Source organism: Salvelinus sp. IW2-2015, linkage group LG27 (genome assembly GCF_002910315.2).
Source record: "Salvelinus sp. IW2-2015 linkage group LG27, ASM291031v2, whole genome shotgun sequence".
NCBI lineage: Eukaryota > Metazoa > Chordata > Actinopteri > Salmoniformes > Salmonidae > Salvelinus > Salvelinus sp. IW2-2015.
In genome coordinates, this window is record NC_036867.1 from 12,881,592 (window position 1) to 12,900,719 (window position 19,128).

The following is a 19,128-nucleotide window of genomic DNA, read 5'->3' on the forward strand; positions in this document are numbered from 1 at the left end:
GTAAACTGTCATGGTCAAAACATATAGATTCAATGGTTGTAAGATGGGGAGAGGTATGTCTGTAATAAAGACATGCTCTGCTTTTTTGACACCACACTCCACAAAGCAAGTCCTGCAGGCTCTAGTTTTGTCTTAATCTTGATTATTGTCCAATCATGTGGTCATGTAGTTAAGCTGCAGCTGGCCCAGAACAGAGAGGCACGTCTTGCTCGTAATTGTAATCAGAGGGCTGATATAAATACTATGCATGCCAGTCCCTCTTGGCTAAGAGTTGAGAAGAGACTGACTGCATCACTTCTTTTTATAAGAAAAATTGTGTTGAAAATTACAAATTGCTTCCAGAGTCAACTTACGCACAGCTCTGACACACTTACACTACCAGACTTTCCACCAGGGGTCTTTTCATAGTCCCCAAATCCAGAACAAATTCAAGAAAGCGTACAGTATTATTATATAGAGATATTATTGCATGGATCTCCTTTCCATCTCATTTGCTAAAATGAACAGCAAACCTGGTTTCAAAAAACAGATAAAGCAACACCTCACGGCACAACACCTCTACCTATTCGATCTAGATATTTTGTGTGTATGTATTGACATGTAGGTTGTGTGTGCCATTTTTAAATGTATGTAGATCTGTCCTTGAATTGTTCATGTCCTGGGGCCGGATTCGCGAAACATTACTGACGAAAAAACTTAAGAAGCTGCTTAAGAAAAAAAATAGGAAGTTCATAAGATACAGTTGAAGTCGGAAGTTTACATACAGCTTAGCCAAATACATTTAAACTCAGTTTTTCACAATTCATGACATTTAATCAAAGTAAAAATCCCCTGTCTTAGGTCAGTTAGGATCACCACTTTATTTTAAGAATGTGAAATGTTAGAATAATAGTAGAGAGAATGATTTATTTCAGATTTAATTTTTTTCATCACATTCCCAGTGGGTCAGAAGTTTACATACACTCAATTAGTATTTGGTAGCATTGCCTTTAAATTGTTTAACTTGGGTCAAATGTTTCGGGTAGCCTTCCACAAGCTTCCCACAATAAGTTGGGTGAATTTTGGACCATTCCTCCTGACAGAGCTGGTGTAACTGAGTCAGATTTGTAGACCTCCTTGCTCGCACACGCTTTTTCAGTTCTGACCACACATTTTCTATAGGATTGAGGTCAGGGCTTTGTGATGGCCACTCTAATACCTTGACTTTGTTGTCCTTAATCCATGTTGCCACAACTTTGGAAGTATGTTTGGGGTCATTGTCCATTTGGAAGACCCATTTGCGACCAAGCTTTAACTTCCTTGCTGATGTCTTGAGATGTTGCTTCAATATATCCACATACTTTTCCTGCCTCATGATGCCATCTATTTTGTGAAGTGCACCCCCACAACATGATGCTGCCACCCCCGTGCTTCACGGTTGGGATGGTGTTCTTCAGCTTGCAAGCGTCCCCCTTTTTCCTCCAAAAAGTCATTATGGCCAAACAGTTGTATTTTCATTTCATCAGACCAGAGGACATTTCTCCAAAAAGTACGATCTTTGTCCCCATGTGCAGTTGCAAACCGTAGTTTGGCTTTTTTATGGCGGTTTTGGAGCAGTGGCTTCTTCCTTGCTGAGCGGCCTTTCAGGTTATGTCAATATAGGACTCGTTTTACTGTTGATATACTTTTGTACCTGTTTCCTCCAGCATCTTCACAAGGTCCTATGTTGTTGTTCTGGGATTGATTTGCACTTTTCGCACCAAAGTATGTTCATTTCTAGGAGACAGAACGCATCTCCTTCCTGAGCGGTATGAGGCTGCGTTGTCCCATGGTGTTTATACTTGCATACTATTGTTTGTACAGATGAATGTGGTACCTTCAGGCGTTTGGAAATATCTTCCAAGGATGAACCAGACTTATGGAGGTCTACAACTTTTTTTCTGAGGTCTTAGCTGATTTCTTTTGATTTTCCCATGATGTCAAGCAAAGAGGCACTGAGTTTGAAGGTAGGCCTTGAAATACATCCACACCTCCAATTGACTCAAATTATGTCAATTAGCCTATCAGAAGCTTCTAAAGCCATGACATCGTTTTCTGTAATTTTCCAAGCTGTTTAAAGGCACAGTCTATTTAGTGTATGTAAACTTCTCCCACTGAAATTGTGATTATAAGTGAAATAAACTGTCTGTAAACAATTGTTGGTAAAATTTATTGTGTCATGCAGAAAGTAGATGTCCTAACTGACTTGCCAAAACTAGTTTGTTTACAAGAAATTTGTGGAGTGGTTGAAAAACGAGTTTTAATTTCTCCATCCTAAGTGTAAGCAAACTTCTGACTTCTACTGTAGTTCGTAAATGTAATTCCTCAAAATGTTCTTAGAAATGTGTAGTTTTCTTAGGAACTTCGTAAATATATTTCTTAAGAACTTCGTAAATATCTTCTTATGTGGCATTGACATTAGTGACGTGCTTGAAACCAATAAATAAGCCTATGTGACAGGGATGATAGGATTTGGCCCACTATAATAAAGTGTTGATATTTCAATTTTATTAAATGTATTTTTTTGCTTTATGTCTCAAGAATAAAAATGTTTTAGTTGGCTCGCGAACCCTTTACACACAAACAAAACATGTTTTTTTCACACATTATAGCCATCAAACTAACGTTAGCTACTGTACATCAAATCAAATCAAGTTTATTTTATATAGCCCTTCGTACATCAGCTAATATCTCGAAGTGCTGTACAGAAACCCAGCCTAAAACCCCAAACAGCAAGCAATGCAGGTGTAGAAGCACGGTGGCTAGGAAAAACTCCCTAGAAAGGCCAAAACCTAGGAAGAAACCTAGAGAGGAACCAGGCTATGAGGGGTGGCCAGTCCTCTTCTGGCTGTGCCGGGTGGAGATTATAACAGAACATGGCCAAGATGTTCAAAATGTTCATAAGTGACAAGCATGGTCAAATAATAATCAGGAATAAATGTCAGTTGGCTTTTCATAGCCGATCATTAAGAGTTGAAAACAGCAGGTCTGGGACAGGTAGGGGTTCCATAACCGCAGGCAGAACAGTTGAAACTGGAATAGCAGCAAGGCCAGGTGGACTGGGGACAGCAAGGACCAACATCAAAACCAAAAATGGATAACCAAGGAAAGCGCAATAAAAAACTTCAGTAAACAAGAGTTTGAAGTGATGGTGGAGGAAATAGCAGCCAGGAAAAGGTTGCTGTTGGGGAGACTTGATAACTGCAAGTTCACTGCAGAGACCAAAAAGAGAGGATGGGCGAGAGTGGCCGAGTCTGTCTCTGCCATCTGGGGAATGGCAAGGGACAGTGACGCCGTAAAAAAAAAAGTGTTCCGCCATCAAGTCGGCTGCTAAGAAGAAGGGAGCTGAGAGATCATTCATGTGGACCAGCTGGAGGAGAAGGTGTCATCCATCATAGAGATGGTGGTAGAGGGACTGCGCGACGGTTAAATTAGTTAGCTACGTTAGCTAGCTAACGTGTAAAGACATTATAGCCAACATAGCTAACGTTAACGTCGTTAGCGAACTTCTTCTTTGCAAATTGACGAGATTGCGCCAGCTATTTAACACTTCTAGAATATTGTACTATATTGTTAATTACTAGCTAGCCAGATAATGCGTGTTTAATTTGTATTCTTGCTGTATTTAAATATCCTGAAGCCAACTGTTTCTGTGGCGCAAGAAAACATGAATGGTTACAAAACTACCCATTCGTCTCAAGACAAGGGTTTAGCTGTCCTAAAGCTTTCCAAGAAGGAATCCTAAAGCATTATTTTCAAGAATCCCATTTCTTAACTTTTTTCTTAGGAAGAAACTTAGGTAAAACTTTAAGAACATTTCTAACAACTTTATTGAGGAATAGCAACTTTGCTTATTCTTAAATCCGAAGATAAAGGAAAAAATGCCAGTTAAGAAATATATTCTTAAAGTTTTGTTAATCCGGCCCCTGGACCCCAGGAAGAGTAGCTGCAGCTTTCACAACAGATAATGGGAATACTAATAAAATACAAAAAATACCATAGGAAGCCCCACCCAATTGACTAGTCCATGCTAAAACAAACTTTGGGGCAAGTTTGCCCTCTATCCAATTCTACTGTGTAGAGGTGTTGCCAAAATAGCTTAAAGGGAAATACTACTGTTTTATCAGATGGTCTTACCTGGCAAGTCATTTTTAAAGGATGGAACTAGAAAGTTAATTCTGGAACTGATGCCTGTAATTAATCTGTATAAACGTTGATGTTACCCCTGTAAATTACTAGTCACAATTTCCACTATGCTTATATCATCAGGTACTTTATTTGTTAGCATATTAAAGTAGCAATAAGTCATATTACAACACAAGCTAGGTTTCCACTCAATTAGCGACAGATTTTCATGCAAATATTCTAATATTTGCATTTTAATATTCTAATATTTGCATTTTCCCACCAGAGATGTTTCCATCAAATTGACTTGTTGCTGATAAAAGGCTGTGGGTGATGACATAATGCACATCAATACAACTTTTGCGGTTAAATTCCTGCATGTACCAAATGAAAAATCCCAGTAAAATGGGTTTACATTGCATTTTCAACTCTACTGATGGTTTTGTCACAAAATATGTTGCGTTATAGAGCGAATGTGCCCACTCTGGTATCTACTGTAGCCAACCGCTCGAAGATACAGTGGGGGTATAGCCTACATAAGATTATTATTTGCCAAAGAGAGGTATTTTATTTGTCAAAAAGCAGCCAAGCATCGATCATCATGTCAGAATAAGACCCTGGATGTTGATTGGAAAGAAGCATCAAGTTCATCACCTCGCACTTTCACCTCCCTGTGTAGTTCACCATCATTTATTTAATCTGTAGCTTAATAAACTTCAATGCTTTCCCGAGTCATAGTGGGAGGACCAGACAGCATGTCATTTTGTGACTCCAAGTTTACTTCGATATGATGTTTATTGTCCCCCATGATGAAACCGAGAAGGGGACTAGATCGGTCTCCATCTGAACATTAGTCACACACGATCTCAGACACCACTGGCCCAATTTCGACAAAACTTGGGTGAATGATGCGTCCTGCGATAGAGATCCAGCATTTACAAAATTACACTGATTGGCCCAAGGCGGAAGCTATAATAATTAACTGAAATGAGGAAGAGGTGAAGTGAGAGGGATAACTGGGCCCAAAATGTGTCTTCTCCAGCAGGTGGTGTTTTTTCTTTGGCACATGACATAGAGTACAGGGAGTGGATTAGCTAAAGAGACTGCAGCAGTCAACATCCAGGGCTGCCTGCTGGCCCGGCAACATCTGCCAAGCTCACCGGGCCAGTTAATCAAGCTTTCACAAGCAAGACCTGATGAGAAGTTTGATATATGCCCTAACCTACCACACAAAGGCACTATGGATTCATTTTCCCTGGTTGACACAGACATGCTCAGGAAAGTGATATCACAACTTAAGCCTTGAGCTGGCCTGGCAACATCTGCCTTCTCGATCCGATTCCCACCACCTTCAAAATAGTTTTTTAATTGCATATCTAAAGAAGTGCAATCTATTGTTAATCACTTTTTTTCATTTTTGAAAAAATCCAATCTGGTTTTCGTGCCCAGCAGACACAGCCTTAGTTAAAGTGGTAAATTATCTTAGAGCCAACACAGATGCCAATCACCTCTGTGCTTGCACTCTTATATTTAAGTGCTGCATTCGACACTGTTGACCATGATTTCCCTCTGAACAGACTGGAGAGATGGCCTCTCCGGTCCTGTTCTAAATTGGTTTAGGCTCTATTTAACCGGTCAAGAGTTTTTTTTGTCACCCTTTGTGAACATAACTCAGAGAAAATACATACATGTTGCGTTCCACAAGGGTTAAATTTTGGTTCTGGTACTATTCAGTTTATATATGTTACCCCTTGGCAGCGTGATCAGAAAGCACAGCATTGATTTTCACTGCTATGCAGACAATACACAACTTTACATTTGTGTCATCAGAGGATTTTAGCTCCACGGCTTAATTATTAGACTGTATTAGTGATTTAAATACGTGGATGGCTCACAACTTTCTCCAGCTAAATCAAGATAAGACCGAGGTAGTTATTGTTGGAGCCAAAGCACAAAGAGAGAATCTAGCCGCACATTTTAATTCACACGCGATCTCAATTGATCTCACACGCGATTTAGTCACACACGATCTCAATTGGGCCAAGGGGGGAGACAAAATGTTTAATATTGCCTTGTTATATCAATATTTAAGCATTAATGCATTTCCACTGCCATTTCTCACATAATGAATTTTACCGACAAAAAACAATCTCACCTTGTTTTGTCAAACTTTGGAAAGTTTACAAAACAAATTAGCTGTTTCCATCAGGCCTGTCATGACATTTTTTATGAGACATGTACAGATGTAGGATCTTAATTTGATCACTCTTGTTGATGAGAATCTTCTTGCACAGCAGGAAATGCAAACTTGTAGTGTATTCAAGGTTTAAAAAGCTTTCTAAAGTTTGTAATTTCCATTTTAAAATGTCAGACTTGATTTGCCCTAACGTAAAATGCAGCAACCCCAACAAAAAACATCCACTATAATCCACACGTACTGTTGCTGCAGGATTATCTTCCTGCTGTAACAAACTGCCTCAAATTAAGATCCTACATTTTAATTTTTATTTATTTAACCTTTATTTAACTAGGCAAGTCAGTTTATTTAGAATAACAGCCTACCCCGGACAAACTCTAACCCGGACGACGCTTGGCCAATTGTGCGCCCTGCCCTATGGAACTCCCCATCACGGCCAGTTGTGATACAGCCTAGAATCGAACCAGGGTCTGTAGTGACTCCTTTAGCACTGAGATGCAGTGCCTTAGACCGCTGCGACCCTCGGGAGTTACATCTGTACTTTACTTGCATAAAAAGGTTGAATTGAAACCTGGTAACCCACAAGAAACATGCATTTCAATGCAAAACGGCAAGGACAAAGATACCAGTCGCTCCTTCCAACAGAGTAGGAGTGTACCACAGGCTATGTTCAGTTCTTGTGATTGGACTCTATACACTACCGTTCAAAAGTTTGGGGTCACTTAGAAATGTCCTTGTTTTTGAAAGAAAAGCACATTTTTTGTCCATTAAAATACCATCAAGTTGATCAGAAATACAGTGTAGACATTGTTAATATTGTAAATTACTATTGTAGCTGGAAACGGCTGTTTTTTAATGGAATTTCTTCATAGGCGTACAGAGGCCCATTATCAGCAACCATCAGTCCTGTGTTCCATTGGCACGTTGTGTTAGCTAATCCAAGTTTATCATTTTAAAAGGCTAATTGATCATTAGAAAACCCATTTGCAATTACGTTAGCACAGCTGAAAACTGTGGTACTGATTAAAGAAGCAATAAAACTGGCCTTCTTTAGACTAGTTGAGTATTTGGAGCATCGGCATTTTTGGCTTCGATTACAGGCTCAAAATGGCCAGAAACAAAGAACTTTCTTCTGAAACTAGTCAGTCTATTCTTGTTCTGAGAAATGAAGGCTATTCCATGCGAGAAATTGCTAAGAAACTGAAGATCTTGTACAACGCTGTGTACTACTGCCATCACAGAACAGCGCAAACTGGCTCTAACCAGAATAGAAAGAGGAGTGGGAGGCCCCGGTGCACAACGGAGCAAGAGGACAAGTACATGAGCGTGTCTAGTTTGAGAAACATGCGCCTCACAAGTCCTCAACTGGCAGATTCAATAAATAGTACCCGCAAAACACCAGTCTCAACATCAACAGAGAAGAGGCAACTCAGGGATGCTGGCCTTCTAGGCAGAGTTGCAAAGAAAATGGCATTTCTCAGACTGGCCAATAAAAATAAAAAAGATTAAGATGGGCAAAAGAAAACAGACACAGAGGAATTGTAAAAACACATGGTCCTGGTCTTCAATGGTCTTCCTTTTGGCCCTTGTACAAATGGAGCTGGAGAGAGAAAGTGGAATCGTGAGTGAAACATTACATCAGACTTGAACAAGAATCTAATATCAGTGCTTTAAGATTAGAGAATAGGTGAGAGAGGGAGGGGGAGAAAGAGAGAGAGACAGACAGACAACCAAAGACACAGAACAAACATAACAGGTAGTGGAGGTTGTGGGATAGCTGGTCATACCGTTCTGCGGTCCAGCACATCTTGAAGCATATAGCGGATTCTGGGGGAGGTCCTCCTTCTCTCCTTTATCAGATTAATCTGTGTGTAGTGCTCATCCATTCTGGGCTGTGGAAGTATAGACAGGCTAAGTGAATGCTGTTGACTGACAAACATCAATACATCTATACAGACCTGGTTCTTCTCAGAGTCCAAGTCCTTGCCAATGGTGAAGAGTATTGTGCACAGACCCTCTAGCGAATCATCATCTCCATCCTTTATTAGCTTTACGATACAGTAGTCTATGAGGCCCTCGGACATCATCTTCAACTTGAACAACTGGCAGATGAATGTGATGTTGCCTAGCAACTCCCGCTGCCCCTCTGCCTTAGCCTCCTCCAGCTCCTCCCTCAGTTGCTGACGGTCCTCCTCCTGGAAGGAAACCGGGATGTCTGTTCAGCCTGCCTTGTACTAATACAAATTGCATTGGACTAAACAAGGTACAAGTTGTTACAAGTGTTACAATGATCAGTTGAAGGGAATACTTTAAATGTAATATCAATGTAAAGTTAAGCGAAACTTAATCAATTACAATTGTTTATAAAGAATAAGGCATTATGAAGAGAAATGAAGTTTATGTAATGTGGATTTTGACATCTCAAAGATAAAATGTTGCTGTATGAGGTACTACCTCAGTGGTGGTGTCGAGTTCCCTCTGCTTTTCTTTTAAGATCTTACTATTATCCTTCTCAAAGCCCTTCTGGCATTGGTTCAGCAGCAGCTTGCGGAAATTTACTGTCACTCCAGGTATTTTGAGCTGAAAGGGCAGGATATGTAGGAGACAAAAACTCATTGACGGGTTATCTGATTATGGAGCGAGAGAGCCAGAGAAAGTTAGATTTGAATTAGTTCGGATTAGATTCTGAACGTTGACCACTATTACATTACTGTTTTGGATACTCATTTGATATATATACAGTCACTAGTGAAGGTCTACACCCCTTGCACACAGTCTTCACATTTTGCTGCCTTCAAATAACAGAAGGGTTTAAAATCTGGATTTCTTTCTACAGATCTACACAAACTACTTGACATTTTCAAAATGAAAGACAAATTAATAAAAATTGTAATGTGAAGAAATATTGATTGCGTATGTCTTCACACCGCAGAGTTAGCCTAATACTTGGTGGAAGTACCTTTTGTAGTCATTACAGCTGTGAATAATTTTGAATAAGATTCTACCAACATTGCATAACTCTTAGGGCATAGTTTTTAGTCAAAATTGCTTAAGCTCAGTAAATTTGGTTGAGAATCATTGATGGACAGCAATTTTCAAACCTTGTCTATGATTTTCACGCAGATTTAAGTCAGGGGGTTGATACTGTACCACTCAGAAACACTCAATACTTATTGGAAAGCCATTATGGTATGTTTTTTGCATTAAAATGTGCTTAACTGTCCCGCTAAAAATGAACTCTATCCCGTGGTGAAGTTTTTAGAAGACTATGGTGGGTTTTCCTTAAACCTTTCAAATGCATTTTGATCTTGACAAACTCCCCAGTCGCTGCCGGTGACAAGCATACCCATAACATGTTGCCACCACAATACTTGAAAATGTTGACTCCAATGCTTCCCACAGTTGTGTCAAGTTGGCTGGATGTCCATTGGGTGGTGGACTATTCTCAATACACACAGGAAACAGTTGAGCGTGGAAAAACCCAGCAGCGTTGCAGTTCTTGATACATACAAACCGGTGCGCCTGGCACCTTCTACCATACCCCGTTCAAAAGCATTTACATTTTTTGTCTTGCCCATTCACCCTCTGAATGGCACACATTCACAATCCACATCTCAATTGTCTCAAGGCTTAAAAATCCTTCCCTCATCAATAATAATAGTACATCAATAACGGATTGTAGCTTTCACCAGGTCAGTCTGTCATGGAAAAAGGGTTCCTAATGTTTTGTACACTCAGTGTATGTTGCCCTAAGAGTTGGTAAAATTGTATTAAAAACAATAAACAGCTGTTGGTGACAGGCAAACACAAATACACACATGGAGACTTGTACAGATGCATACGTACCCACTTGAGTTGGTGGCACACCTTTGCATAGACCTCAGCGCTGGTAGGGTTTAAGATGGCCCTCTCATATATAGAGTCAACGATGCCCTTGAGTTTGTCCTCTGTGTCAATTGTGAATGCACTCACTACCTTCATTGACTGATGGAAGTTCTTGGGAGTCAGGCTGGTCAGGATGTTATCCATTTGTTCATACATTTCCTCTGTCTTCACTGTCTCTAGGTCCACAAAGTCCTGCTTCAAGTAATACGTTAAGGGGGCAGAAGAGGGAGTACGCAGAGTTAAATAATAAAGGGGCAGATTCACCAACAGATATTATCTCCATCGATATTCAACCAGGAGCGTATACACATGTACATATTAATCTGACCAGATCTTACCAAGTCCTTTTCTTCCACTGCCTGTCTGCTAGTGCTAAGAGAACTGATAGCTGAGAGTGAGAAGAGAGAGAAAGAAAGAGAGAGGAAATGAAAACAAGAAGAGGAGGTTGTATGTTAGGTCCTTCACTTTATGCCAGTAATTGTGCTGTGATGGTACTACCCAACTAGCATATTTGGTTCCTTGGAAGTTGTGGGAACGTACGTTTTTGGTTTCCCATTGGTTCTGGAAACGAAGTCATAAGTTTCCTGACTGGTAAAACTGAACGTTTTTTAAATTCTCCACACTTCTGTCAAAGTATTGAATGGAAGTGAAAACGTAGCCTGTTCAGGGAACGTACATGAATGTTTCAGGGAGGTTCTGAGAGCGTTTTACTATGTTTCCCTGGGAGGTGGTATTTACATTCTGAGAACTAAAATGATAGGTAATTAAATAACGTTCTGAGAATGTTTCAACACTGCTAGTTTAATTTAACTGATTTTAATTCCAAGCACAGATAGGACACATGGACATTATTTTGTTTCAGCTTTAATCATGCAAACACATTTATTTTTAATTGTGGCATGCCGTCAGTGAGACTTGAACCTATGATCTTCTATTGTCTAAACCATTGAATTAGTCCACAGTGCCACTTTACTCACACAAAACTGTTCATTTTAGTCTATTTAAACAGACCACATTTCAAAGGGAACAAGCACTCATTAAAATCAGGTGTGGCCAATTAGTGGGTGCGGCCAACACACATGAACACACTTAACAAGAAAGGATATGATATATATGTTTTTAAATACAATTCTTAGAACCTTTTTTAAATGTTACTAATGTTTTCTTGTGTTTTTTTATAGAATGTTTTCATGCCATCCCTAGGAGGGGTGCGTCACTTGAGTGTGTTGAGTCACTGACGTGATCTTCCTGTCTGGGTTGTCGCCCCCCCTTGGGTTGTGCAGTGGCGGAGATCTTTGTGGGCTATACTCGGCCTTGTCTCAGGATGGTAAGTTGGTGGTTGAAGATTTCCCTCTAGTGGCATGGGGGCTGTGCTTTGCCAAAGTGGGTGGGGTTATATCCTTCCTGTTTGGCCCTGTCCGGGGGTATCATCGGATGGGGCCACAGTGTCTCCTGACCCTTCTGTGTCTCAGCCTCCAGTATTTATGCTGCAGTAGTTTATGTGTCGGGGGGCTAGGGCAGTTTGTTATATCTGGAGTACTTCTCCTGTCTTATCCGGTGTCCTGTGTGAATTTAAGTATGCTCTCTCTATTCTCTTTTCTTTCTCTCTCGGAGGACCTGAGCCTAGGACCATGCTCTCAGGACTACCTGGCTTGATGATCCTTGCTGTCCCCAGTCCACCTGGCCGTGCTGCTGCTCCAGTTTCAACTGTTCTGCCTGCGGCTATGGAACCCTAACCTGTTCACCGGACGTGCTACCTGTCCCAGACCTGCTGTTTTCAACTCTCTAGAGACAGCAGGAGCGGTAGAGTACTCTTAATGATCGGCTATGAAAAGCCAACTGACATTTACTCCTGAGGTGCTGACTTGCTGCACCCTCGACAACTACTGTGATTATTATTATTTGACCATGCTGGTCATTTATGAACATTTGACATCTTGGCCATGTTCTGTTATATCTCCACCCGGCACCAGCCAGAAGAGGACTGGCCACCCCTCATAGCCTGGTTCCTCTCTAGGTTTCTTCCTAGGTTTTGGCCTTTCTAGGGAGTTTTTCCTAGCCACTGTGCTTCTACACCTGCATTGCTTGCTGTTTGGGGTTTTAGGCTGGGTTTCTGTACAGCACTTTGAGATACCAGCTGATGTAATTTGATTTGAAATTTGATTTGATTAATGTTCTGAGAACATGACTTTAAATAGAACATTGAAGAAACCTGTAGAAAACGTTATCATGAAGTACTGAAATTCCCACAGAAAAACGTTGTTTCTTAAAACATTCTCTAAACAATTTGAGAACATTATTTGAAATAGAACCATGAGGAAACCTGTATGAAATGTTAAGATGAAGTACTGAAACTCCCACCAAAGAAACAAATGGTTTTCAGAACATTATGTGCTAGTTGGGTAATCTGCACCATTCCCAGAACGTTGTGGGAAGGTTGTATGCAAAATAATCATAGGACAACCATGCTCTCACCAAGCTCTAAGAAACATATGGTTCTCAGAACGTTGTGCTAGCTGGGTACTTACTGTATGGTCCCAGACTTTCTTCAACTGTTGAAAGAAATAGAGAAAAAAATGTGTTCATGTATGAAGGAATTTGGCTTGTGCACAGAAATAGTAGGCCTTGGGTTGCAAAAATCCCAGTAATTAAACCAATATTCCCAGGTTGGAAGATTTCCTGTATAAGGAGGGAATAAGCAGGGAATCTAAATTCCTCTAACCAGGACTTCTGGAAAATCTGGGCATGTTGGGAAAATCACTGGAATTTTGCAGACCTAAAATAAGCACCTGATTTAGAAAACTCCACAAATTGCAACTTGGAGGAATCTTCAAATTGCTGTTGCATTTCAGAGGCACATGTCCTCACTTCTTCAAAAGCCTCAGTGATGCTGGGTAATTTCTACAAACAGACAAGGAAACATGCAGGACATCAGATATACCACAAATCCATTTCAGAAAAACATCTTAATACACCGCAACATGGTAAAAGTCAACAAATAAGGTGTTCATATAAATAGTTATATGTAGTGAGCAGAGATAGAAGTTTACTATATTTTTTAAATATATATTTATAATACCTTTTCAAAAAAGTTCAGCAAAAACAGATCAAAACAATGAACTAAAGGTTCACAAGATATTAATTAATCAAGTCTTCCTGGTTTGTGAATGATATCCATTTCTCCCAGTTACTTTCGAATAAAGGATTTTGGAGTCTTACGGTATATATGTATGTCAAGCTTTCCATATTAAATATATCTTGGATTATCATGTTGGGGCTTCTACTTTATACCAGTTCCTGGTAATGGCTTTTTTACTTGCAGCAAGGTGCCTTTAACAAGTATTTGTGACTGCCCATCACATTCTCTGGGACAAAAGAAAATGGGTGTGGTTGGCATCTACATAGCCACACAGCCGCCAGCATGGCTGTTGTATAGTTAGCTGTTGACTTTTGATTCTAGGAGTGATTAAAAAACGACTTGTTTCTCCAACAGAACTCTCCATGTTCTTGAGTTTGAAGAAGTACAGTGCATTCAGAAAGTATTCAGACCCCTTTCTTTTTCCAAATTTTGTTATGTTATAGCCTTATTCTAAAATTGATTAAATTAATACAAATCTTCAATCTACACACAATACCCCATAATGACAAGGCAAAAACAGGTTAAAATTTTTCTTAGCAAATATTCAGACCCTTTGCTATGAGACTCAAAATTGAGCTCAGGTGCATCCTGTTTCCATTGATCAACCTTGAGATGTTTGTACAACTTGATTGGAGTCCACCTTTGGTGAAATCAATTGATTGGACATGATTTGGAAATGGACACACCTGTCTATATAAGGTCCCACAGTTGACAGTGCATGTCAAAGAAAAAAAAACAAGCCATGAGGTCGAAGGAAATATTCATAGAGCTCCGAGACAGGATTGTGTCGGGGGAAGAATACAAAAAAATGTCTGCAGCATTGAAGGTCCCCAAGAACACAGTGGCCTTCATCATTCTTAAATGGAAGAAGTTAGGAACCACCAAGACTCTTCCTAGAGCTGGCCGCCTGGCCAAACTGACCAATCGAGAGAGAAGGGCCTTGGTCAGGGAGGTGACCAAGAACCCGATGGCCATTGACAGAGCTCCAGAGTTACTCTGTGGAGATGAGAGCATTCCAGAAGGACAACCATCTTTGCACCAATCAGGCCTTTATGGCAGAGTGGCCAGACTGAAGCCACTCCTCAGTAAAAGGCACGATAGCCCACTTGGAGTTTGTCAAAAGGCACCTAAAGGACTCTCAGATCATGCGAAACAAGATTCTCTGTTCTGATGAAACGAAGATTTAACTCTTTGGCCTGAATGCCAAGCGTCACGTCTGGAGGAAACCTGGCACCATCCCTACGGTGAACCATGGTGGTGGCAGCATCATGCTGTTGGGATGTTTTTCAGAGGCAGGGACTGGGAGACTAGTCAGAACCGAGGGAAAGATTAACAGAGCAAAGTACAGAGATCCTTGATGAAAACCTGCTCCAGAGCACTCAGGACCTCAGACTGGGGTGAAGGTTCACCTTCCAACAGGACAACAACCCTAAGCACACTGTCAAGACAATGCATGAGTGGCTTCGGGACACATCTCTGAATGTCCTTGAGTGGCCCAGCCATAGCCCGGACTTGAACCCGATCTAATGTAACGGATGTGAAATGGCTAGCTAGTTAGCGGTGGTGCGCACTGATAGCGTTTAAAATCGGTTACGTCACTCGCTTTGAGACCTTGAAGTAGTGGTTCCCCTTGCTCTGCAAGGGCCGAGGCTTTTGTGGAGCGATGGGTAACGATGCTTCGTGGGTGACTGTTGTTGATGTGTGCAGAAGGTCACTGTTTCGCGCCCGGGTCGTGGCGAGGGGACGCCATAAAGTTAAACTGTTACATTGGTGTCGTGACCCGGATCACTGGTTGCTGCGGAAAAGGAGGAGGTTGAAAGGGGGGTGAGTGTAACGGATGTGAAATGGCTAGCTAGTTAGCGGTGGTGCGCGCTAATAGCGTTTAAAATCGGTTACGTCACTCGCTTTGAGACCTTGAAGTAGTGGTTCCCCTTGCTCTGCAAGGGCCGRGGCTTTTGTGGAGCGATGGGTAACGATGCTTCGTGGGTGACTGTTGTTGATGTGTGCAGAGGGTCCCTGGTTCGCGCCCGGGTCGGGGCGAGGGGACGCCATAAAGTTAAACTGTTACACTAACATCAAAGGAGAGACCTGAAAATAGCTGTGAAGTGACGCTCCCCATCCAGCCTGATAGAGCTTGAGAGGATCTTTAGAGAAGAATGGGAGAAACTCCCCAAATACAGGTGTGCCAAGCTTGTAGCGTCATACCCAAGAAGACTCAAGGCTGTAATCGCTGCTGCAGGTGCTTCAACAAAGTACTGAGTAAAGGGTCTGAATAGTTATGTAAATGTGATCTGTTTTTTATGTTTAATACATTTGCAAAAATGCCTAAAAACCTGTTTTTGCTTTGTCATTATGGGGTATTGTGTGTAGATTGATTGATGAGGGAAAAAACAGTAAGCAATTTTAGTATAAGGCTGTAATGTAACAAAATGTGGAAAGTCAAGGAGTCTGAATACTTTCTGAATGCACTGTATGTTGGGTACTACATATATTGTCCCAGTCTTCCTCTGAGATGTCTATATTCAGTTCCTTTTCCCATTTTGCTTAAACATAACAGGTTGAGTTTATCAGGCCATGACACAGTGAAGAGGTTGTCTCGGACATTGCCTGTTTATATGCATTTTGAATCACATGGATAGTCATATGTGGTATGAAAGAAGGTTCTGTCATTTTTTTTCTCTTTTTCAAAATAGTCCATGAACTGTAAGTATCTGAAGAAATCTTGGTTTTCCATCCCATATTTCTCCTTGGAATGAAAACAGAGTTCTCCATCCTCTACAATGGCACACAATGCTGTCATGCCTCTCTCAGCACATTCCTTAAATGTTTTATCGAAGATACCTGGTTTAAATTTCGAATCAAACGCAAACCATTTCAACATTCTGATTTCCTTTTCCAGGTTGTGTTTTACAATCCAAAACAAGAGGTCTAGTGTAAATGATGATAAAGGGTTAAGTATTCCTTTATTCCCAAATTGGTCTTTATCCTCAGCTGAAGTTGTCTATATTATAAGTTCTGAATGATATTGACCGACCAATACAGAAAAAATAAATACCTTTGTTCAAAACTGATCCAAACATTTCCCCTTCTAAATGTCAGTGTTCAAACTTTACACTCTTCAAATGTTCTTGTAAACATATGTAGCACTTTATTCGAGCGCTATTGATTTTACCTGTAGGAAATGGGGGTAGACCTCTATGTGTGGGAGCTGTCTACCCTCTGTTTCGGTCCTCTTCAGCTCATCAAGCTCCTGCTCCAGTGTTTGTAGGAGTCCCTCAGCCTCACTCACCATCTCCTTCTCTTTAGCTTGGATCACCTCTCTCACCTCTGAGCACCTTGTCTCAATCAGCTTGGTGAAGAACCTCTCACTGTCCTCCATTGTAGCCTGTGATAAGCACTATCAAAAGATAGAGAAAGAGGCGTCTTGTTGAGACATTTGGCTCAGAAACTTTGGTTAGCATTGTCTGAGTTCTCTGCACTTCTCCCAAAGTATTGACTTGCATACTCCCTGTCATGATTGATGGGCTGCGGTGGATAGCTGACGTTTTACGGGCTCCTGACAAATACTGCTAATTTGTGTTTTTTAATGCTGATCTTAACTTTTTGTTACATAATGTCTCCGCCATAATTTCCTATGATCGAAAACGGCTTCTGGACATCAGAACATTGATCACTAACCTCAATTTGGATGAAGATTTCTACTTCAACGAGTCAGCAGCTCTAGACGTTCTTCTTACTTTGTACCAGGCCCTAATCCCTGGGACTTGAAAGAGGAAGCAGCGGCTAAAAAGAGACAGGCGAGGCGGCATGCTAATGAGATTACGTCGGCGAACAAATAGGCTGCCATTTCCCTCTGTTCTGATGGCGAATGTGCAGTCACTGGAGAACAAACTGGATGAACTCCGTTCGAGACTATCCTTTCAACGAGACCTAAAGAACTGTAATATCCTATGTTTCTCAGAGTCTTGACTGAACAAGGACATGGATAATAGATATCTCGTGGGTTTCTCCATGCATCATCTAGACAGGACGGCAGCCTCGGGTAAGAGTAGGGGGTAGGGGTGTGTCTCTTTGTTAACAGCAGCTGGTGCGTGATCTCTATTGTTTAGCAAGTCTCTAGTTTTTGCTCCTCTAAGTTGTATACCTCGTAGCTGTCTATTTACCACCACAAACCAATGCTGGCACTAAGACTGCACTCTACAAGCTTTTTAGAGCAATAAGCAAACAAAGAAAATGCACATCCAGAAGCAGCGCTTCTTGTCATCGCTGCAACACACGTACAGGATAGGCGAAGGTCGAGAGCCATGCGTCCTCCGAAATACGACCCCGCCAAGCCACACTGCTTCGTGACACACTGCTCGCTTAACCCGGAAGCCAGCCGCACCAATGTGTTGGAGGAAACACCGTACATCTGGCAATTTTAATGCAGGGAAACTGAAATTCGTTTCAGCTCACTTTTACCAGCATTTCATCTGTGCAACTAGAGGTGACAAAACTCATCTTTGATCACCTTTACTCCACGCACAGAAACAAATACAAGGCTCTCCCCCACCCTCCATGTAGCAAAACTGATCATAACTGCATCCTCCTGATTCCTGCTTGCAAGCGAAAACGCAAAAAGGAAGTACCAGTGACGTGCTCAATACGGTAGTGGTCCGATGAAGTGGATGCTAAGCTACAGGACTGTTTTGCTAGCACATACTGGAATATGTTTTGGGATTTATCTGATAACATTGAGGTGTTTACCACATCGGTCACCAGCTTCATTAATAAATGCATCAACGACGTCACCCCCCACAGTGACCGTACGCACATATCCCAACCAGAAGCCATAGAATACAGGCAGCATCCTCACTGAGCTAAAGGCTAGAGCTGCCTCTTATATTTAACACTTTTTGGTTACTACATGATTACATATGTGTTATTTCATAGTTTTAATGTCTTGACTATTATTCTACAAAATAGAAAATAGTAAAAATACAGAAAAACCCTTGAATGAGTAGGTGTGTCTAAACTTCTGACTGGTACTGTACGTCAATGATATGTCAGATACAGTAAAGTGCAAACTCATGCTTTACGCTGATGACTCAGCCATACTGGTATCAGGGAAAGATACAGTTTACATAGAGGAGACCCTGAGTAAGGAATTGCAATTTGTTAGAGATTAGTTGACTGACCACAAATTGTCGCTACATTTGGGAAAAACTGAATCGATTTTGTGTGGAACAAAACGTAGATTGCTTTGGGCTGACAAGATAAAGGTAAACTGTGCAGGCAAGGAGATTGAATCTAAAACAAGTGTAACTTATCTTGGTATGTCCCTAAATCAATCCCTTTCTGGAGACCTGATTTCTGCTAAAATTCTTTCAAAAAATCTAAATGTTTATATCGTAACACTAGATATTTTAACATCAAAGTTAAGAAACCGCTTGTCTCAACCTTGATTCAGTGTCATTTTGATAATACCTGCTCTTCTTGGTATAGTGGGCTATCAAAAAAGCTGAAAAAAGGAATGCAGGTCATGCAAAATAATGTTATCAGGTATATGCTTAATGTATACGCTAGGACCCACATAGGGGTACAGGAGTTACAGGAGGTGGGCTTATATAAAAAAAAAACACATTGATATGGTCTATAACCAGCAGTTACAATACCAGTGCTAGTGTTATGTCTTGTAAAATCCCAATATTAAATAGTACTGCAAGGAGAACGTTTATCTACACAGGCATTTGTCTATGAAATAGCCTCCCCTTGAAGATCAAGC

General features: G+C 40.9%; 1 protein-coding gene across 6 annotated transcripts in view; it reads right to left on the reverse strand.

The window, feature by feature from the left end:
* LOC111953190 (probable DNA double-strand break repair Rad50 ATPase) overlaps positions 1–19,128 on the reverse strand; it is a 31,616-nt gene that overhangs the window by 6,262 nt on the left and 6,226 nt on the right. For 2 of the 6 annotated variants that reach the window (XM_023972288.2, XM_023972287.2), the window contains exons 9-16: positions 16,537–16,761; positions 13,015–13,126; positions 12,754–12,777; positions 10,564–10,613; positions 10,187–10,420; positions 8,795–8,920; positions 8,128–8,535; positions 6,184–7,940 (exon numbers count right to left, since the gene is read on the reverse strand). In XM_023972288.2, coding sequence (XP_023828056.1) covers positions 7,905–7,940; positions 8,128–8,535; positions 8,795–8,920; positions 10,187–10,420; positions 10,564–10,613; positions 12,754–12,777; positions 13,015–13,126; positions 16,537–16,761 — 1,215 coding nt within the window. In that variant the 3' untranslated portion in view covers positions 6,184–7,904. Of the gene's footprint in view, positions 1–6,183; positions 7,941–8,127; positions 8,536–8,794; positions 8,921–10,004; positions 10,421–10,563; positions 10,614–12,753; positions 12,778–13,014; positions 13,127–16,536; positions 16,762–19,128 lie in introns of those variants that run through there. The other 4 variants (XM_023972291.2, XM_023972290.2, XM_023972292.2 and 1 more) reach the window with 4 other exon arrangements.